Source organism: Scyliorhinus canicula, chromosome 2, assembly GCF_902713615.1.
Source record: "Scyliorhinus canicula chromosome 2, sScyCan1.1, whole genome shotgun sequence".
NCBI classification, from domain to species: domain Eukaryota; kingdom Metazoa; phylum Chordata; class Chondrichthyes; order Carcharhiniformes; family Scyliorhinidae; genus Scyliorhinus; species Scyliorhinus canicula.
This window is the reverse complement of record NC_052147.1, coordinates 84,310,101-84,332,344: the sequence shown is the minus strand read 5'-3', so window position 1 is coordinate 84,332,344 and position 22,244 is coordinate 84,310,101. Positions and strand designations below refer to the sequence as shown.

At 48.9% G+C, this 22,244-nt stretch overlaps 1 protein-coding gene across 8 annotated transcripts in view; it reads left to right on the top strand.

The window, feature by feature from the left end:
* LOC119955427 (zinc finger protein DPF3-like) overlaps nucleotides 1–22,244 on the top strand; it is a 402,756-nt gene that overhangs the window by 968 nt on the left and 379,544 nt on the right. For 7 of the 8 annotated variants that reach the window (XR_005458471.1, XM_038781620.1, XM_038781583.1 and 4 more), the window contains exon 2: nucleotides 19,425–19,469. The exons of the other annotated variant lie outside the window; for it this stretch is intronic. Coding sequence is in view for 6 of the 7 variants with exons in the window: in XM_038781620.1 (XP_038637548.1) it covers nucleotides 19,425–19,469 (45 nt within the window). In the remaining variant the exon portion in view is untranslated. The remainder of the gene's footprint in view (nucleotides 1–19,424; nucleotides 19,470–22,244) is intronic. 8 annotated transcript variants of the gene reach the window in all.

The window sequence follows — 22,244 nt, the reverse complement described above, 5'->3', positions numbered from 1 at the left end:
GAGAGGGGTTCCTGCGGGGGGGGGGGGGGGAGGAGAGGTGTTGGGGAGGACAGAGGTTGGGCAATGGAGTTGTAGGGGAGTGGTGCAGGGGAGGCGGTAGAGCGTAGGATGGAGCGGGTCAGGGGAGAGAAGAGACTGAAGGGTAGGGGATGAAGGGAGGGTGGTGGGGCAGAAATGCTGTGGTGAAGGTTGGGCGGTGTGGAGGGGAGATGTTGGGGTGAAGGTAGTAAGGTGAGAGGCGGGGTAGGGAATGAAGGGGCTATCGGGGAGGGGTTGAGGGAGGGATATTGGAGAGGGGCTGTAGGGGAGGGCTAAAGCATTGGGGAGAGGGGTGGGGATGAGGGTCGGGGAGGGGAGGCGCTGGGGTGGGTTGGGAGGTGCTAGGGTGGGGGGGATGTGCCGGGATGGGTGGGGGTGGAAACGGGGAGTTGCAGATCGGGGAGGTGGGGGATGAGGGAGGGGATGCGCCGAGATGGTGTGGGGGCGAGGGGATGGTGGTGGGGGATGGCAGGCAGACGGACAGGAACAAAGAACAAAGAAAAGTCCAACCGACCTATGTCCTGCTGTATCCTCTGACAGTCCTCATCACGATTCGCACTTCCACCAACGTTTGTGTCGTCAGTAAAGTTACTAATCAGACCAGTTACATTTTATCCAAATCATTTATGTATACTACCAACAGCAAGGACTACCCAGGACTGATCCCTGCGGAACACCACTAGTCACAGCCCTCCAATCAGAAAAGCACCCTTCCATTGCTACTCTCTGCCTTCTCTGACCTAGCCAATCCTGTATCCATCTTGCCAGCTCACCTCTGTAGATGATGGTGGGGGTGGCAGGGGGAGTTCATAGTTTGAGGGGTGTATGGGGGGCAAAGTCATTTGAAGGGGGTAGATGCTGGAGAAGGGGTTGGCTGAGTGGGCTAAGCTGGGCTGGAGGAAGGGTTGGTGTCTGGTCCGAGCTAAACCGCTGCTGCTTCTCTGGGTGTGTGACGGAGTGAGCAGGTATGCTCATATTAGTAGACAGAACAAAGAAAATTACAGCACAGGAACAGGCCCTTCGGCCCTCTCAGCCTGCTCCGATCCAGATCCTTTATCTAAACCTGTTGCCTCTTTTCCAAGGTCTACTTCTCTCTGTTCCCCACCCGTTCATATATCTGTCTAGATGCATCTTAAATGATGCTATCATACCTGCCTCTACCACCTTCACTGGCAAAGCATTCCAGGCACCCACCACCCTCTGCGTAAAAAAAACTTTCCACGCACATCTCCCTTAAACTTTCCCCCATAGAACATACGGTGCAGAAGGAGGCCACTCGGCCCATCAGGTCTGCACTGACCCACTTAAGCCCTCACTTCCACCCTATCCCCGTAGCCCAATAACCCCTCCTAACCTTTTTGGTCACTGAGGGCAACTTATCATGGTCAATCCACCTAACCTGCACGTCTTTGGACTGTGGGAGGAAACCCACGCAGACACGGGGAGAACGTGCAGACTCCGCACAGACGGTGACCCAGTGGGGAATCAAACCTGGGACCCTGGTGCTGTGAAACCACAGTGCTATCCACTTGTGCTACATGTTTGTTGCTGCTGCCTACTGCTCATTTCTGAAAGTGATTTATTTGCCTTTTTCTTGTATTTAGCTGCACACACGTGGAAAACTTGATTTTGTTTTGACACTGGTTGCTCATGTGTGATTGAATCTTTTCGATATTGCATTAGCTTTGACAGCATACTGTGGTTGCACTACCCACCCAAGTACACCGAGACCTGTACTTTTAGAAATTTAATTTGATTGGCCTCCTATCATATTGTCTTGTGAACTTTGCAAGGGCAGATTGTGCACCTCCTTCATTCACCATTAGTGTAAGATCAACGTCACCTGTATTCAAGGGTTTCAAAGTTGCCCTTCAGGTGAGATCTTTGCTTGTCATCAATATCTCACATTAGATTTAGATTAGATTGAGTTTTGGAGCATTAGATTAAAATGTTGTGTGCACTGTTTCTCATCAAAGGCTGAATGAACCCTGAGCTGGGTTCCTGCTTCAGAGCACTCCCACTCCCATGGTGATCATTTCTGGAGGAAGCAGTTGATCTTTTTAAAAACCTTATAAGATGAATGCTATAGTTTATTCTTGGGTATAATTACAGATTTTTATTGCTGGTGAAATTTTCTAATATTTGCAACCAGCCCACATTGCGGTAATGAACCCGGGAGTATTTCACTATTATTCAAGCCTTGTTTATTGTTCTGTGCTTTACTGTTTGTTTCCCAGCAACCCACTTCATCCCCTTCCCAGGCTCTTCACAACTTTACTCCTCTATGTGACTTTGAATTGACCGTATATCCAGGCCATCACTTAGGTTGCTTTTTTCCACTCCGTCTCTTTGCCCATATCTGCTCTTTCCTCGGCTCATCTGCTGCTGAAACCCTTATTCGGGTTTCGTTACCTCTCGGCTCAACCTGCCTGAGGCTCTTCTGATCAATCTTGTTTGCTCTGTAAACTTTGTTATTTTAAACTGATGTCTGATGTCTTGTTCACTCCTCATCGCTGGGTTCGCTGAGTTACACTGGCTCTAGTTAGACAGTGCTTTGATTTTAAAATTCTCACCCTTGTGTTCAGATTCCTCCATGATCTTGCCCCTCTCTAACTTGGTGATTTTGTCCTATCCTACAACCTTTTTAGACATCTTCAATTCTGGCTTTTTAATACATCCCTAATTTACATCCCTCTACAATTTGCAGATGACACGAAGGTCGGTGGAGTTGTGGATAGTGCTGAAGGATGTTATAGGTTACAGAGGGACATAGATAAGCTACAGAGCTGGGCTGAGAGGTGGCAGATGGAGTTTAATGCGGAAAAGTGTGAGGTGGTTCACTTTGGAAGGAGTAACAGGAATGCAGAGTACTGGGCTAATGGCAAGATTCTTGGTAGTGTAGATGAACAGAGAGATCTCGGCATCCAGGTACATAAATCCTTGAAAGTTGCCACCCAGGTTAATAGGGCTGTTAAGAAGGCATATGGTGTGCTAGCCTTTATCAGTAGGAGGATTGAGTTTCGGAGCCACGAGGTCATGCTGCAGCTGTACAAAACTCTGGTGCGGCCGCACCTGGAGTACTGCGTGCAGTTCTGGTCACCACATTATAGGAAGGATGTGGAAGCTTTGGAAAGGGTTCAGAGGAGATTTACTAGGATGTTGCCTGGTATGGAGGGAAGGTCTTACGAGGAAAGGCTCAGGGACTTGAGGTTGTTTTCGTTAGAGAGAAGAAGGCTGAGAGGTGACTTAATACAGTAGTCCCCCTTTATAACGTGGGTGTTGGGGTCCAAGACAGCCACCCGCGTTGTATCCGAGCCGCGGATATCCATGATGGGGGTTTTAAATTTATTTAAAAATCTATGCTAGCGCTTCCCATTGTGAGTCTACGGGGGGCGGGGGGGAGAGGTCAGACCCCCGTAGACTCACAATGGGAAGCGCTAGCATAGATTTTAAAATAAATTTAAAACCCCCATCGTGGATCCAATTAAAACAGTGTCAATTTCAGCGGCCGGCTCACTTTGATCCGGAGAGGGAAGCTGCTCTCTCACTGAAGCAATCAGCCGGCCGCTGAAATTGACACTGCCGGCTGCTCTCTCCCTCCAATCCAACTTTTAAGTTTTAATGTTTCTGATTGGAGGGAGAGAGCAGCCCGCAGTGTCAATTTCAGCGGACGGCTCACTTTGATCCAGAGAGGGAAGCTGCTCTCTCACTGAAGCAATCAGCCGGCCGCTGAAATTGACACTGCCCACTGCTCTCTCCCTCCAATCAGAAACATTAAAACTTAAAAGTTGGATTGGAGGGAGAGAGCAGTGGGCAGTGTCAATTTCAGCGGCCGGCTGATTGTTTCAGTGAGAGAGCAGCTTCCCTCTCCGGATCAAAGTGAGCCGGCCGCTGGAATTGACACAACTGACAGTTGGGGTCCATAAGCCCCCCCGTGGTATACCGCGGTATTGCGGAGCGCGGTATAACGGGGGACTACTGTAGAGACATACAAGATAGTCAGAGGGTTAGATAGGGTGGACAGTGAGAGTCTTTTTCCTCGGATGGTGATGACCAACACGAGGGGACATAGCTTTAAATTGAGGGGTGATAGATATAGGACAGATGTCAGAGGCAGTTTCTTTACTCAGAGTAGTTGGGGTGTGGAACGCCCTGCCTGCAACAGTAGTAGACGCGCCAACTTTAAGGGCATTTAAGTGGTCACTGGATAGACATATGGATGAAAATGGAATAGTGTAGATCAGATAGGCTTCAGATGGTTTCACGGGTCGGCGCAACATCGAGGGCCGAAGGGCCCGTACTGCGCTGTAATGTTCTATGTTCTAATTGTTGGATGTATATGCCATGCTCTGGATTCCCCCCCCCCCCCCCCTCATCCTCCCTGCTTTTCTCTTTTTCTGTCGCTCTGTCTTTTTCTGTCGCACACTTGCCTTTTTCTGTCGCTCAGTATCCTGTTAAGTTTCAATAAGATTCTGTAAGTTTCTTTAAGATGTTCCTCAAAACCGGCCTCTTTGTTGAGTCCTAATAACTCCTTATGTGCCTGGGCAAATTACTGCGGATGCTGGAATCTGAAAGAAAAACAGAAAATACTGGAGAATCTCAGCAGGTCTGTCAGCATCTGGAGAGGGAAAAGGGAGGTAACGTTTTGAGTCTGGATGAGTCTGTCAAAACAAGAGAGAATTCTAGCTTAGTGGTGGCACAGTGGTTAGCACTGCTGCCTCACAGCACCAGGGACCCTTCAGGTCTCGGGGGACTGTGTGGAGTTTGTATATTCTCCCCGTGTCTGCATGGGTTTCCTCTGGGTGCTCCGGTTTCCTCCCACAATCCAAAGATGTGCAGGTTAGGTGGATTAGCCATGCTAACTTGGCCCTTAGTGTTCAAAAGATTAGGTGAGGTTGAGGCAATACGGTCAGGACATGAGCCTTGGTAAGGTACTCCTGCCAAAGGTTGGTGCAGACTCGAAGGGCTGAGTGGCCTCCTTCTGCACTGTAGAGAATCTGTGAACTGGAAATGGGGCCAGATTTATACTATAGTGGGGGGGGGGGGGGGGTGTGGAGCGGTGGGGCTGGTTAAGCAGCCCAATAGGTAGAGATTGACAAAGATGTTGAGGACAGAAGATAAAAGGAATTTAAATGGGAGCGATTAAGGCTAAGAAGGGTGCTGATAGTGGCGCAGAAGTGATTATAATGTGTGAATGGCAGGACCATAGGAGCATTTGGGCCATGGAGTCTGCTCTGCCATTCAATCATGGCTGGTATGTTTCTCATCCCCATTCTCCTGCCTTCTCCCCATAACCCCTGATCCCATTATTAATCAAGAACCTATCACTGTCTTATACACTGCCTTCTGAAAGTGTTGCACCGATTTCACCACCCTCTGGTTGAAGAAATTCCCCATCTCAGTTTTAAAGGATCGTCCCTTCAGTCTGAGGCTATGGCCTCAGGTTCTAGTTTTTCCCACGAGTGGAAACGTCCTCTCCATCTCTCTCTTACTTATCCTGTAAGTAAGAAGTCTAAGAACACCAGGTTAAAGCCCAACAGGTTTGTTTCAAATCATTAGCTTCGGAGCACTGCTCCTTCCTCAGTTGATTGAGGAGGTAGGTTCCAGAAACTTGTATGTAGACAAAATCAAAGCTGCAATGCGATACTTCGAATGCGTGTCTTTGCTGGTAATTAAGTCTTTACAGGTCCAGATGGAGCAACTGGAGGAAGGGATAATCACAGGTTGAAGAGATGTGAATTGTCTCAAGCCAGGGCAGTTGTTAGGATTTAACAAACCCAAGGGGTGTGCGTGTGTGTGTAAGTAAAAACTCCAAGATCCCAGTGGAGGCCGTGCTCATGACAATCCTGCTTCTTTTGCTGCCAGTCTGGGCTCAATTATTGTTTAAGAGTGGGAGAGCAGGACACAACCAGTTCCCTGCCTCTTCAACAGCCAGAGTGCAGACAAAAGGACAAAACATCTAATTTCATATACATTCAAGTTGCATCAAGTTTCACATACATACGACCAAATAAGGCAACGGTGCCAATGCAAAGCTCCCATAGGCTTTCCCCACATTCTTTAACCTGGCCTGAGGCCCCTTTTCCCAGTATCCCTGGCAACAATGAAATGGTCTTAGTGGCTGCCCATCCCCCTCTTCCTGCCTTGAATCCCAGTTGATGTTTAAAAGTCCACTAACCTAACTCCTTATTCTACTGCAGTAAAACTTTACTCCTAACTTGGCCTAACTACCCATTATGCCTTTCTGTTCATTTCTTCACTCACGTGTGCGGCACTTGGCTATAAGTTTCTGCTTGATGATTCTGCGTTGTCGTGCGTCCTGAAGGCTGCCTTGGAGAACGCTTACCTGAAGATCAGAAGTTGAATGCCTCTTCCAAAATGCATAACTTTTCTACATTGTACTCCACCTGCCATTTCTTCGTCCACTCTCCTAGCCTGTCCAATTCCTTCTGCAGCCCCTCCCCCCTGCTTTCTCAATACTACCTGTCCCTCTGCATATCTTTGTATCATCTGCAAACTTGGCAACAGTGCCCTCAGTTCCTTCTTCCAGAACGTTAATGTATATTGTGAAAAGTTGTGGTCCCAACGCTGATCCCTGAGACACACCACGAGTCACTGGCTTCCATCCTGAAAAATACTTCTTTATCCCCAGTCTGCCTTCTGTCAGTCAGCCAATCCTCTATCCATGCCAGGATCTTACCCTAAACACCATGGGCTCTTATCTTATTTAGCAGCACATCTTATTCATCTTATTTATACAGCACATTGTCAGAGGCCTTTTGGAAGTCCAAATAAATAACGGCCACTAGTCTCCTTTTTTTAATAAACATTTTATTGAGATATTTATGGTTTTATAACATTAACAGAAGAAACCGTGTACATACAAATAAAAACAAAGTGCAAAAGCCGTCTTCCTCTCTCTCAGGTCCGACCTTTTCTAGCCCCCTACTCCAAACTAAACTAAACCCCAACCCACCCCCCCGCCCCTTCTGCTGACGGTTAATTTTCCCCAAAGAAGTCGACGAACGGCTGCCACCTCTGGACGAATCCTAACATTGACCCTCTCAAGGCGAACTTGATTTTCTCCAGACAGAGAAAGCCAGCTATGTCAGTTAGCCAGGTCTCCAACTTCAGGGGCTTTGAGTCCCCCCAGGCTAATAATATCTGTCTCCAGGCTACCAGGGAGGCAAAGGCCAGAACAAAGAAAATTACACCACAGGACCAGGCCCTTCGGCCCTCCCAGCCTGCGCCGATCCAGATCCTTTATCTAAACCTGTCGCCTATTTTCCAAGGTCTACTTCCCTCTGTTCCCGCCCATTCATATATCTGTCTAGATGCTTCTTAAATGATGCTATCGTGCCCGCCTCTAGCATCTCCGCTGGTAAAGCGTTCCAGGCACCCACCACCCTCTGTGTAAAAAAACTTTTCACGCACATCTCCCTTAAACTTTCCCCCTCTCACCTTGAAATCGTGACCCCTTGTAACTGACACCCCCACTCTTGGGAAAAGCTTGTTGCTATCCACCCTGTCCATGGGCGAAATTCTCCAACCCCACGCAGGGTCGGAGAATCGGCCGGCGGCGGCGTTATTCCCGCTCCGCCATGTTAAGAATTATCCCACCCGCCACAAAAATGGCGTTGTTCAAATCCCGCCGCCCGCCTCTGAGAACAGCTGGCGCCGGCGGGATGTCATTTTATTTTTAGGTTGAATTATTCTCCGGCCCGGATGGGCCGAAGTCCCACGTCGGCGAAAATCAAAGTAGGTTTATAACGGCGTCAACCATTGATGATGGTTGATGCCGGTCAGTTACCTACATCGAGAGGGGGGGGGGGGTACCGGCGTTGGGGGGTGGGTGGGTGGGGGGGGGGTAGGGGTAGAGGTAGGGGGGTTGGGGTAGGGGGCAGCGGCGTGCAGAGGGGGGGGGGCGACGGTGGGTTGGCCCAGGGCATCCATTGGATGGGGGCATAGGACTTATAAGCAGGTCCCGATGCCGGAGTCACCAGCGCCGCTTTTGCCCACCGGTAATGGGCATCACGTAAGTCTTCGGTGAATTTCGCCCCATACCTCTCAATTTTGTAGACCTCAATCAGGTCTCCCCTCAACCTCCGTCTTTCCAACGAAAACAATCCTAATCTACTCAACCTTTCTTCATAGCTAGCACCCTCCATACCAGGCAACATCCTGGTGAACCTCCTCTGCACTCTCTCCAATGCATCCACATCCTTCTGGTGATGTGGTGACCAGAACTGCACGCAGTATTCCAAATGTGGCCTAACCAAAGTCCTATACAGCTGTAACATGACCTGCCGACTCTTGTACTCAATACCCCGTCCGATGAAGGCAAGCATGCTGTATGCCTTCTTGACCACTCTATCGACCTGCGTTGCCACCTTCAGGGTACAATGGACCTGAACTCCCAGATCTCTCTGTACATCAATCATCCCCAGGACCCTTCCATTGACCATATAGTCCGCTCTTGAATTTGATCTTCCAAAATGCATCACCTCGAATTTGCCTGGATTGAACTCCATCTGCCATTTCTCTACCCAACTCTCCAATCTATCTATATTTTGTTGAATTCTCTGACAGTCCTCCTCGCTATCTGCAACTCCACCAATCTTTGTATCATCTGCAAACTTGCTAATCAGACCACCTATACCTTCCTCCAGGTCATTTATGTAGATCACAAACAACAGTGGTCCGAGCACGGATCCCTGTGGAACACCACTAGTCACCCTTCTCCATTTTGAGACACTCCCTTCCACCACTACTCTCTGTCTCCTGTTACCCAGCCAGTTCTTTATCCATCAATTCAGCTAGTACACCCTGAACCCCATACAACTTCACTTTTTCCATCACCCTGCCATGGGAATTCTTCTCAAACGCCTTACTAAAGTCCATGTATACGACATCTACAGTCTTTCCCTCATCAATTAACTTTGTCACTTCCTCAAATAATTCTATTAGGTTTGTAAGACATGACCTTCCCTGCACAAAACCATGCTGCCTATCACTGATAAGTCTATTTTCTTCCAGATGTGAATAGATCCTATCCCTCAGTATCTTCTCCAACAGTTTGCCTACCACTGACGTCAAGCTCACAGGTCTATAATTCCCTGGATTATCCCTGCTACCCTTCTTAAACAAAGGGACAACATTAGCAATTCTCCAGTCCTCCGGGACCTCATCCATGCTCAAGGATGCTGCAAAGATATCTGTTAAGGCCCCCAGCTATTTCGACCATCGCTTCCCTCAGTAACCTGGGATAGATCCCATCCGGTCCTGGGGACTTGTCCACCTTAATGTCTTTTAGAATACCCAAAACTTCCCCCTTCCGTATGACAACTTGACTGAGAGTATTTAAACATCCATCCCTAGCCTCAACATCCGTGTTGTCCCTCTCCTTTGTGAATACCGATGCAAAGTACTCATTATGAATCTCACCCATTTCCTCTGAGTCCACGCATAAATTCCCTCTTTTGTCTTTAAGTGGGCCAATCCTTTCTCTAGTTACCCTCTTGCTCCTTACATACGAATAAAATGCTTTGGGATTTTCCTTAACCCTGTTAGCCAAAGATATTTCATGACCCCTTTTAGCCCTCTTTATTGCGCGTTTGAGATTCGTCCTACTTTTCCGATATTCCTCCAAAGCTTCATCAGTTTTGAGTTGCCTCGATCCTATGTATGCTTCCTTTTTCATCTTAGCTAGTCTCTCAATTTCACCTGTCATCCATGGTTCCCTAATCTTGCCATTTCTATCTTTCATTTTCACAGGGACATGTCTGTCCTGCACTCTAATCAACCTTTCCTTAAAAGACTCCCATATTTCAAATGAGGATTTACCCTTAAACAGCTGCTCCCTATCCACATTCCCTAGCTCCTGCCGAATTTTGTTATACTCTGCCTTTCCCCAATTTAGTACTCTTCCTTTCGGACCCCTCTTGTCCTTGTCCATGAGTATTCTAAAACTTACGGAATTGTGATCGCTATTCCCAAAGTAATCACCGACTGAAACATCAACCACCTGGCCGAGATCATTCCCCAATACCAGGTCCAGTATGGCCCCTTCCCGAGTTGGACTATTTACATGCTGCTCTTAAAAAAACTCTCCTGGATGCTCCTTACAAACTCTGCTCCACCTACGCCTCCAACACTACACGAATCCCATTCAATGTTGGGGAAGTTAAAATCTCCCATCACAACCACCCTATTGCTCCTACATTTTTCTATAATCTGTCTGCATATTTGTACCTCTACTTCATGATCACTTTTGGGAGGCCTGTAGTAAAGTCCCAACAATGTTACTGCACCCTTCCTATTTCTCAGCTCCACCCATATTGCCTCAGTGCTCGAATCCTCCATCGTGCCCTCCTTAATCACAGCTGTGATATCATCTCTGACGAGTAATGCAACTCCTCCACCCCTTCTACCTCCCTCTCTATCCCTCCTGAAGCATCTATACCCTGGGATATTCAGTTGCCAGTCCTGCCCTTCCCTCAACCAAGTCTCAGTAATACCAATAGCATCATATTCCCAGGTACTGATCCAAGCCCTAAGTTCATCTGCCTTACCTGCTACACTTCTCGCATTAAAACAAATGCACCTCAGACCACCTTTGCGTTCATCAACTCTTCCCTGTCTACTCTTCCCCGTCTACTCTTCCCCTTAGTCACATTGAGTTTATTGTCTCTTACCTTACTGTCTATAGTTGCTGCTTCTTTACTGACCTCTAACTTCCTAATCTGGTTCCCATCCCCCTGCCACATTAGTTTGAAACCTCCCGAACAGTGTTAGCAAAAGCACTCCCTAGGACGTTGGTTCCAGTCCTGCCCAGGTGTAGACCATCCGGTTTGTAATGGTCCCACCGCCCCCAGAACCGGTTCCAATGTCCCAAAAATCTGAACCCCTCCCTCCTGCACCATCTCTTGAGCCATGTATTCATTCTGACTATTCTTGAATTTCTACTCTGTCCCGTTGCACTGGTAGAAATCCTGAGATTACTACCTTTTGAGGTCCTACTTTTTAACTTATCTCCTAACTCCCTAAATTCTGATTGTAGGACCTCATTCCTTTTTTTACCTATATCGTTGGTGCCTATATGCACCACGACAACTGGCTGTTCAGCCTCTCCCTTCAGTATGTCCTGCAGCCGATCGGAGACATGCCTGACCCGAGCACCCGGGAGGCAACATACCATTCTGGAGTCTCGTTTTCGACCACAGAAAAGCCTGTCTACTCCCCTTATAATTGAATGCCCTGTGACTATAACCCTGGCAGTCTTTGTCTCGCCCTTCTGTGCAGCAGAGCTAGCCACGGTGCCATGAGCCTTGCTACTACTGCCTTCCTCTGGTGAGCCATCTCCCCCAACAGTATCCAAAACGGTATACCTGTTTTGGAGGGAGATGATCACAGGGGACATCTGCAGTGCCTTCCTGCTCTTTCTCTGCCTTTTGGTGACCCATTCCCTGTTTCCGTCACCAATCCTAATCTGCGGTGTGACCAACTCACTGAACGTGCTATCCACGACCTCCTCAGCATCGCGGAACTCCAAAGTGAGTCCATCCGCAGCTCCAGAGCCGTCAAGCGGTCTAACAGGAGCTGCAGCTGGACACACTTCCCGCACATGAAGAAGTCAGGGGCCTCGGCCGCGTCCCTGAACTCCCACATTGCGCACGAGGAGCATAACACGGGTCTGGGATCTCCTGCCATTTTTACCCTTTACCTTAACTGATTACAAATATAGTATCAAATAATTAATAAGTGAAAGGAATAAAGATTTTACTTACCAATAACAATACTCACCAACACACGCTATCACTTGACAACAGCCCCTTCACAAACCACCTTCAAATTAGGCTGACCACACTGCACGTATGCAAATCTCCCCGGAACAGCCAATCAGTAGCTACGCTCTGCTGCCCTGTGCTGGATGCTTGCTTGCACTCAAACTCCTCTGGTCTCTTTCGCAGGTGCACCTTCAAATTAGGCTGACCGCACTGCACGTATGCAAATCTCCCAGGAACAGCCAATCAGTAGCTCCGCTCTGCTGCCCTCTGCTGGATCTACCTCTTTCTCCTCCTGGATTCCCGGATCTCCCGACACCCCGAAAATTGCCACCTCTGGACTCGGCGCCACCCTTATTTTCAACACCTTGGACATAATGTCCGCAAACCCCTGCCAGAATCCCTTCAGCTTCGGGCATATCCAGAACATATGAACATGGTTCGCTGGTCCTCCCGCACACCTTGCGCACCTGTCCTCCACCCCAAAGAACCTGCTCATCTGGGCCACTGTCATGTGAGCCCAGTGAACAACCTTAAACTGTATCAGGCTGAGCCTGACACATGTTGTGGACGTGTTGACTCTACTCAACACGTCCGCCCAGAGACCATCCTCTATCTCTCCTCCTAACTCCTCTTCCCATTTGTGTTTCAACTCCTCGGTGTGTATTTCCTCTGACTCCATGAGCTCCTTTATAAATGTCCGAAACCCTCCCTTCTCCCACCCACACTCTGGAAACTACGTTGAGACCTGTCTGTGTAGGACGTCCCGCGCATGCAGGTACCTAAATTAATTCCTTCCCGTCAGTTCAAATTTCACCTCCAGTTCCCTCAAGCTGGGAAAGTTCCCTTCTATAAACATATCTCCCATCCTCTCGATCCCTGCTCTCTGCCACCTCCGGAACCCTCCATCTAACCTCCCCGGGGAAACTGGTGATTATTGCATATTGGAGACCAGACCGATGCTCCCTCTGCTCCCACATGTCTCCTCCATTGTCCCCAGACTCTCAGGGCCGTGACCACCACGGGGCTGGTGGAGTACCATGCCAGCGGGAACGGCAGAGGCGCAGTTACCAACGCCCCCAAACTAGTGCACTTACAAGATGCCGCTCCCACATCGACCCCCCCACCATCCACTTCCTAATCATGGCTATATTCGCTGTCCAGTAATAATTACTAACGTTTGGGAGTGCTAGCCTGCCCTCCCCCTGGCTGCGCTCCAACATACCCGCCCATACAAAGCCCATGATCACCTTGTTGACCCGTTTAAAAATGGACCGAGGAATAAAGATTGTGAGGCACGGAAACACAAACAGGAATTTCGGAAGAACCGTCATTTTCACTGTCTGTACCCTCCCAGCCAGTGACAGTGGGAGCACGTCCCACCTTCAAAAATCCTCCTTCATTTGGTCTACCAGTTGGGCCAGATTAAGCTTGCGCAGCCATTCCATTCCCACACCACCTGGTACCGAAAGCTTCCCCCTACCACTCTAAATTGCCTCTCCTGCCCCCTGCCTGGATCGCAAAAATCTCACTTTCCCCCATGTTCAATTTGTAACCCAAAATCCGCCAGAATCCCAATAATTTCTTCCATCCCTTCCAATGGGTCCGACACACACACAAAGAGCAGATTGTCCACGTATAGCGAGAATCTGTGTCCCCCCCGTCCCCCCCCCCCCCCCCCCCCCCCCCCCCGGACCAGTCCCAGCCCCTTTAGGCTCTCAACGCAATTGCCAGCGGTTCTGTGGCAAGTGCGAACAACAGCGGGGAGAGGGAGCATCCCTGGCTCGTCCCCCAGTGCAGCCTAAAATAGCCCGGTGTCAGCCTGTTCGTCCGAACACTTGCCACGGGCGCCTGATACAGCAGCCTAACCCAGTCAATGAAGCCCTGCCCAAATCCAAACCGCCCCAGTACCTCCCACAGATAATCCCATTCCACCCAGTCACTGCGTCCATTGTGACCACTAGCTTGAAGTCCCTACCCTCTGGGGGGCATCATAATTACATTCAACAGCCTTCTTACATTGGGCGCCAACTGCCTACCCTTAACGAATCCTGTCTGGATCCCCACTCACATCCGGAACGCAGTCTTCAATTCTTGAGGACAAGGCCTTAGCCAACAATTTGGCGTGTACATTTAGTAGGGAAATCGGTCTGTAGGACCCGCATAGCTCCGTGTCCTTATCCCGCTTCAGGATCAATGAGATTGTGGCCTGTGACATCGTCGGGGGAAGTCCCCCTCTCTCTCTCTCTCTCTCTCTCTCTCTCTTGCCTCATTAAATGTCCTCATCAGCATCCCAGAGAACTTTTTGTAAAACTCCAATTTGGCACGTACACATTCACGAGTACCACTGGCAGCCCCTCCAGCTTCCTACTAACCATGATGTACCGACCCTCCACGTCCACGACTATTCTTCCTGCCTCTAATAAGACTCTCTTATTAATCAGGATCGCGACCCCTCTAGTGTTAAGAGTCCAGGCTCGAGTGGAAAACCTGTCCAACGCATCCCTCCCTTAGTATGACCTGGTCAGTTACTCTAAGGTGCATCTCCTGCAACATTGCCACGTCCACCTTCAGTCCCCTCAAATGCGCGAACACGGGTGCCCTCTTAACCGGCCCATTTAGCCCTCTTACATTCTATGTGATCAGCCTGGTTGGGGGACATCTCGACTCTTTTCTCCTTTTCCCCCCTCCCCTCCTACCGATCAGCCATCATCATTCTTGGGCCAGTCTCCAGCCTGTGCCCCACGTATCCGCAGCCCCCCCCCCCCCCCCCGGCAGCCTCTGCCCCGACCTCCCTATTGTCCCACAGCAGAACATTCCCGCCCTTCCCCCACCTAGTAACAGCAATATACACACAGCTCCCTCCAACAAGCATACCATCTGCTCACCCCCCACTCGCTGCCATGAGCTAGCCGGCCCAGCGAGCTTGGTGGCCCCCGCCCATGGTGCCAGACCTTTTCTCACCTATTGTTCCCCCCTCCAATTGCCCAAAAGAAGCACAAAGAAAATCGAAAAGAAGACCCAACATCTACCATTCATACCTCCATCCCCCATCAGTGCAAATGCAAATTTTAACTCGCACAGCTTGTCTGCAGACCGCAAATCAATACAGAAGGCATTACAAGTAACGTCCAAAGACAAAACTTTAAAAAAACAAAAAAAACATGAGCACTGCAGCAATGTTCAGTCCAAACACCTCAGTCCGCTACCAGCCCTTTCCTCCTAGCGAGGTCCATCGCTCCCTCGGGCGACTCGAAGTAGAAATGTTGCTCTTCGTATGTGACCCAAAGACGGGCCGGACACGGCAGTCCAAACTTTACCTTCTTCTTATAAAGAGTCGATTTTACCTGATTGAACCCTGCACTTCTCCTGGCCACGTCCATGCTCAGATCCTGATAAAGACGCAGGATGTCCCCTCCCCCAGTATCTTCTCAAACATAGCCGCTATGTAGCCCCTGTGTCCGTTCCTTCGGATCCCTCCGTGAGACCCACGATTCTCAGGTTCTGCCGGCGGGACCTGTTCTCTAGATCCCCACCTTCTCCTGGAGCCTTTTCGGTTGATCTCTCAACATTCCCACCTCCAACTCCACTGCAGCTTGGTGCTCCTCCTGCTCAGTCAGTGCTATCTCCACTTTCTGGATCACCCGATCTTGAGCATGCAGTCTAAGTTCCAGCCGCGCAATCGATTCCTTCATCGGGTCCAAGCATTCCTGTTTCTGCTTGGCGAAGCCCTCCTGTATAAACTGCATCAACTGCTCCATCGATCACTGGGTCGTCGAGCCAGAACTCCAGGCCTCCGACATGCTTTCCCCTGCTGCAGCCTCAGCCCAAGCCTTCTCTGTTCGCCTATTTCTTCCTTTGCGAGCACTCCTGGTCCGCCTCACCATGCAGTGACGTAGGATTCCTCGTCACAGTTGTATCCAACATCAATTTTCCACTCTGACCCGACAAAAAAGCGGGGGGAAAAAGTCCAAAGTTCCGACCCGAGCGGGAGCCACCAAATGTGCGACCTACTCCTTCATAGCCGCCACCGGAAGTCCACCAGTCTCCTTTGCAGACATGACCTCCCCTTGATGAAGCCTTGCTGACTTATTCCTATGTTACCATGCATTTCCAAGTACTCTGCAATCTCATCTTTAATAATGGACGCTAAAATCTTACCAATGACCGAAGTCAGACTAACTGGTCTGTAATTTCCCGTCTTCTGCCTCCCTCTCTTTTTAAACAGGGATGTTACATTAGCCATTTTCCAGTCCTCCGGGACCCTTCCTGCCTCCAGTGATTCCTGAAAGATCATCACCACTGCCTCCACAATCTCCTGAGCTATCTCCTTTAGAACTCATTTATTTTCTCTCTCTCACCTCTTTCTCCTCCCCCCCAACTTGATTGGCTCCCTGTACCACAGTGCTGTGGTCAGTTTGCTCATGTTCCCTGCAGTCCCCGTTTCCATGCACACAGGGAGCAAGAAGTTCAAACCTGTTGGATAGGACAAGGCCTGAGGCTCCTGCAACCCTACTTCCTGGATCCCTTTACCTGTCTCGCTTGCAGCTACACCCTCCTGTCCCTGACCACTGGCTAAAATCAAGTTAGTTAGTCTAAGGGGTGTGACTGCCTCCTGGAACACAGTGTCTTGGTATCTCTTCCCTCTCCCTTATGTGTTGCAGCATTCGAAGGTCAAAATTCAACTCCTCAACTCTGAGCTGGAGTTCCTCAAGATGAGAAGTCTGTCAAAGGACAACGAGGAAACAGTTGGCCCAACTAGAGTGGGGGGAGGGGGAACAATAATGAGGAAAAAAATAGATCAATGGAAGAAACAAAAGTAAATTGATAGAAATACAAATTGGATGAAGGTGGAGGAGAGAGTTCAGTCTGAACGCTGTAACGTGCCTAAAGATGAAGGGTTTACAAAGAACCAAGAAATGTAGAGCCCATGAACAGGCCCTTGAGCACTCCAAGCCTGTGTTGACCATGCTGCCCATCTAACCTAAAACCTACACTTCCTGAGTCTATCCATCTATGCCCATCCTAGCTTAGATGGGCTTTTTGGTTGGCATGGACCTGTTTTGGGCCGAAGGGCCTGTTTCCGTGCCGTAGATTCTATGATTCTATTCATGTATTTGTCAAGAGGTGCCTTCAATGTCACTCTTGCACCTGCTTCCACCACCCCCTTCGGGCAGCGAGTTCCTGGTACCCAACACCCTCTGTCAGTGAAAAAAAATCTTTCTTCGCACATCTCGTTTAAACTTTGTCACTCCCACCTTAAACCTCTCCCAGTGATTGACTCTTCCACTCTGTAAAAAAGCTTCTGACTGTCAATGTCCCTCATAATTTTGTAGACTTCTATCAGGTTGCCCCTCAACGTCCGTCGTTCTAGTGAGAACAAACCAAGTTTATCCAACCGCTCCTCATAGCAAATGCTCTCCATACCAGGCAACATCCTGGTAAACCTCTTCTGCACCTTCTGCAAAGCCTCCACATGCTTCTGGTAGTGTGGCAACCAGAATTGAACACTATATTCCAAGTGTGGCCTAACTAATGTTCTATACAGCTGCAACATGACTTGCCAATTCTTGTACTCGATTCCCCGGCATGTCATAAGCCTTCTTGACTACCTTCTCCACCTGCATTGCCACTTCCAGTGACCTGTGGACCTGTACATCTAGATCCCTGCCTGTCAATACTCTTAAGGGTGCTGCCATTTCTCACCTTAATGAGACCTTCCAAAATACGTTGCCACACATTTGTCCGAATTAAACTTCATCTGCCATCTCTCTGCCCAAGTCACCGACCTATGTCTTGCTGTATCCTCTGACAGTCCTCATCACGATTCACACTTCCACCAACCTTTGTGCCGTCCGTAAAGTTACTAATCAGACCAGTTACATTTTCCTCCAAATCATTTATATATACGACAAACAGCAAAGGTCCCAGCACTGATCCCTATGGAACATCACTAGTCACAGCCCTCCAATCAGAAAAGCACCCTTCCATTGCTACCCTCTGCCTTCAATGCCAGTTCTGTATCCAACTTACCAGCTCACCTCTGATCCTGAGTGACTTCACCTTCTGTACACGTCTGCCATGAGGGACCTTCTCAAAGGCCTTACTGAAGTCCATGTAGACAACATCCACTGCCCTACCTTCAACAAACATCTTTGTCACTTCCTCGAAAAACGCAATCAAGTTAGAGAGACATGACCTCACCTTCACAAAACCATGTTGCCTCTAGCAAACGTCCACTTGCTTCCAAATGGGAGTAAATCCTGTCTCGAAGAATCATCTCCAATAATTTCCCTACCACTGACCTTCTCTACCACTGGCCTAAGGCTCATTTTAGCCATCCTGACTCCTTGCTGAAGTTCATTCCTACTTATATTCCTCACGGGCTCCATCTGTTCCCAGCCTTCTAGACTGTACAAGTGATTCCTTTTTTCTTTTGGACTAGATTCACAATATCCTTCGTTATCGACGGTTTCCAAAACTTGCCATACTTGCTATTCTTCCTCACAGGAACATCCGGTCCTGAATTCCTATCAACTGACAGTTGAAAGCTTCCCACATGCCAGATGTTGATTTATCCTCAAACATCTGTCCCTACTCTATTTCAGTTCCTGCCTAATATTGTAGCTAGCCTTCCCCCAATTTAGCACCTTTTACTCTCATCTTTATCCAGCAGTACTTTCAAACTTTAGAGTGGGTGCAGAAGAGATTTACCAGGATGTTGCCTGGTATGGAGGGCATTAACTATGAGGAGAGGTTGAATAAACTCGGTTTGTTCTCACTGGAACAAAGGAGGTTGAGAGGCGACCTGATAGAGGTCTACAAAATTATGAGGGGCATAGACAGTGTGGATAGCCAGATACATTTTCCCAGGGTAGAGGGGTCAATTACTAGGGGGCATAGGTTTATGGTGCGAGGGGCAAGGTTTAGAGGAGAGGAATGAAGCAAGTTTTTTTACACAGAGGATAGTGGGTGCCTGGAACTCGCTGTTGGAGGAGGTTTTGGAAGCAGGGACGATAGTGACGTTTAAGGGGCATCTTGACAAATACATGAATAGGATGGGAATAGTGGAAGTGTAGAAGATTTTAGTTTAGATGGGCAGCTTGGTCGGGGTTGGAGGGCTGAAGGGCCTGTTCCTGTACTGTACTTTTTCTTTGTTCTTGTTCGTTGAAATAGCAAGCGACAGGAAGGTCTGGATTCTGCTTGCAGATGTACTGGAGGTATTCTGCAAAGCGGTCGCCCAGTCTGCGTTTAGTGCTGCCTCACTTGAAAATAGTGTCTGGGGCCTGAGATGGTGAACAAAGAGGTAAAGGCGTAGGCGTTACACCTTCTACGATTGCATGGGAAGGTGCCGTGGGAAGAGAGTGAGCTGTTGCGGGTGATGGAAGAGTGGTTAGGGTATCCTGGCGGGATTAGTTTTGCTTTATTTGTGCCTGTGAAGCAACTTGGGATGTTTTACTCGCCCAAAGACACCGTGTAAATTCAAGTTCTTGAATGCAGCAATGTCAAATCTTTATAGCGCTGATTCATCATTTTGAACAAGTCATCAGCTTTGACAAAGAGTCATCCATACTCAATGTTACCTCTTTTCTCTCTCCACAGATATTGCAGTAAGATGTGTTACAACACCAGATTAAAGTCCAACAGGTTTGTTTGGAATCACAAGTTTTCTGTCTGCAGCTCCTTCATCATGAAGGTGTTGCAACACTTCTTACTGTGCCCATCCCAGTCCAACACTGGCATCCCAACTCCACAGATATTGTCAGACCTGCTGAGATTGTCTAGTATTTTCTGTTTTTTGTTTCAGATTTCAGCATCTGCAGTATTTACTTTAATTATCGGCTGCCCGTTGATTCGATAATGACATCTAGTCAGGGTTGCAAGTTTCTGTCGTAGGTCTTTGTGATTGTGTTAATATTAAATTCTTTACCCGTCAGTCTGGCCTCTATAAAATGCTAGATGGATTCGTAGGTATAGTATTATTTATTGATAACCAACTTGCAAGGCTGACTCACTCCATAGGAGCTCAGAACACACAGACGTCTCTTAAGGCTCCCGAAGCGAGTGAGGGCAAGAACAAAGAGATCACTGCCCACTACCGTGGGCAGCACGGTAGCATTGTGGATAGCACAATCTCTTCACAGCTCCAGGGTCCCAGGTTCGATTCCGGCTTGGGTCACTCTGTGCGGAGTCTGCACATCTTCCCCGTGTGTGCGTGGGTTTCCTCCGGATGCTCCGGTTTCCTCCCACAGTCCAAAGATGTGCAGGTTAGGTGGATTGGACATGATAAATTGCCCTTAGTGTCCAAAGTTGCCCTTAGTGTTGGGTGGGGTTATGGGGATAGGGTGGAGGTGTTAACCTTGGGTAGGGTGCTCTTTCCAAGAGCTGGTGCAGACTCGATGGGCCGAATGGCCTCCTTCTGCACTGTAAATTCTGTGAATATAATTCAATTAGCATCAAGATTCGCATACAAGCTTCCCATAGGTCATTCTACACACCTCCTGACCTGGCCATATATCCTGATTGGCTCACTTCGCATTCCCCAACCCTGGGCCTCTTATTACCCAGCATCCTTTTCACCATTCCCTGCACAAGGCGAGGCTCCCCTCCCCCCTTCCTGGCCATGCTGTGCTCAATCCCTTTGTTCTCTGTCTGTGAGCTCACTACCCTCAGACCTGCACTATCATCTACATTATTCTAACTAATAATCCTACTGTCTAGCACATTCGTTTGTTCAATTCCTCATTCCCTCCTTTTATCATTTCATGATAACCTATCGGTCTAAGCTGTAGCTATGGCCCCTCATCTAAGAAAATTCATCGCTGCATTTCCAATTCCTGTTGCAGCACACCGTCATCCGCTGCACCCTCGTGGATCCTAACAGCCAAGATTCTAGGAGAGGCTATCTGCTCCAGCGCACCCTGCATTTTACCCATCACGCATTTAAGGATGGCCAGGCCCACAAAGATGCAACCAAGTGCCACTGCTAAATACATGGCCATATTTATCAACCAATCCTTCCAACCTCTGAATCCCCAGTTACCCCAAGAGCCAGGGTCCTGCATACCGTCCAGGTGGTCCCTTATGCGATCCATAAATGTAGTGATGTTAGCGGTTAAGTCCTGAACCCCCATGATACACTTGCCCTGCACTATGGCGCATACCCCACCCTCACGGGCCAGAAGATAGTCAAGAGCATACTGGTTCTGCATGGCAAACAACCGCAGCTGAGACATTTCCTTGGTTATTGCCCCGAGGGTTCACGAGGTTTCGTTGCCCAGGATGGTAAGGCCACAAATAAAATAATTCCTATCGCTGACCACCAAGGAACCCTCCACACCTCCCAGTGTCAAGACGCTCAGAATTCCCCATCCGGCTGAGTGGCCCCAGTTGGGTACTAGAACCTGAGGTTTCTTCCAGTTTTCGCAGAATTCGGCTGAGACTGCCCGTCGTGCCAACTGATGGTGCAGTATCCACGCAGAGGGGCAGGGGACCGTGGTAGGGACTAGAGTCCCTATGCAACTTGGCGGGGAAATGGGGGTGACAGAACATTGGTCGCTGTGCCATTAAAAAAAAAAGTAGTATCTTTGTTCCGTGTACAGGCCAGCATCACAATCAGTATATAGGTTGAGTAGGGATTCCCCAGTAGCCCATTCGGGCCTCCTAGCAATGCGGAAAGCCCTAGTCCCAACAGTGATATGGGAGACATTCGCCCAGCCACAAAGGAGCTGGAGGCCGGCGTTCAGTGGGACGCAGGTGGTGTTATAACAGACGCATTGGCCAGACGCCTGAGTGATGAGACACCTCCTGTCTGTACAGGTGGGGAACAGACATGTTATATTTGTTTCCACCTCCTACCAGCAAACAGCCGTACCCCTCACTGCTGAAACAATTCTCGTACGACCGGGAGTCCCTATTGGGAGTGAAATGGCTAGGTATGTACGCCCTCCACCATTGCAGCCTATCATACTTCGAGTGGGAATTATCCCGAGGAAGGGTAAGGCAAATAGCCGGTGGTGCTGAAGCCGGATCGTAAGGCTTGCTCGGGCGGCGGCTCGGAATGCTGACAATGAACCACAGTTTGGGGAGTGCCCCAAAGCGGTGAAACAGAAAATAACCTAGACACCGATGTGGGGTTTGGGTAGCAGACAACCCGTCCCTGGCCATACAAGCGGTGGTAGATCTGGTAGAAGAGATTCATACTGCCCAGGTTTCCCTCATTCCAGGTCCTAAATGAATTGAGTATATCTCCTGATGACCTACATTCTAGTTGTACTCCCCTTCTCACACGCTCCTTCCTCTTACTAGTCCCCCTCTCTCTTTCACAACCTCTTCCTACCCCCTCCACAGTCTGATTTGACCTTTAAGGTACTAATGTGAACGCATCCAAAATCAAATTTACATGTACTGCAAAAACAAGGC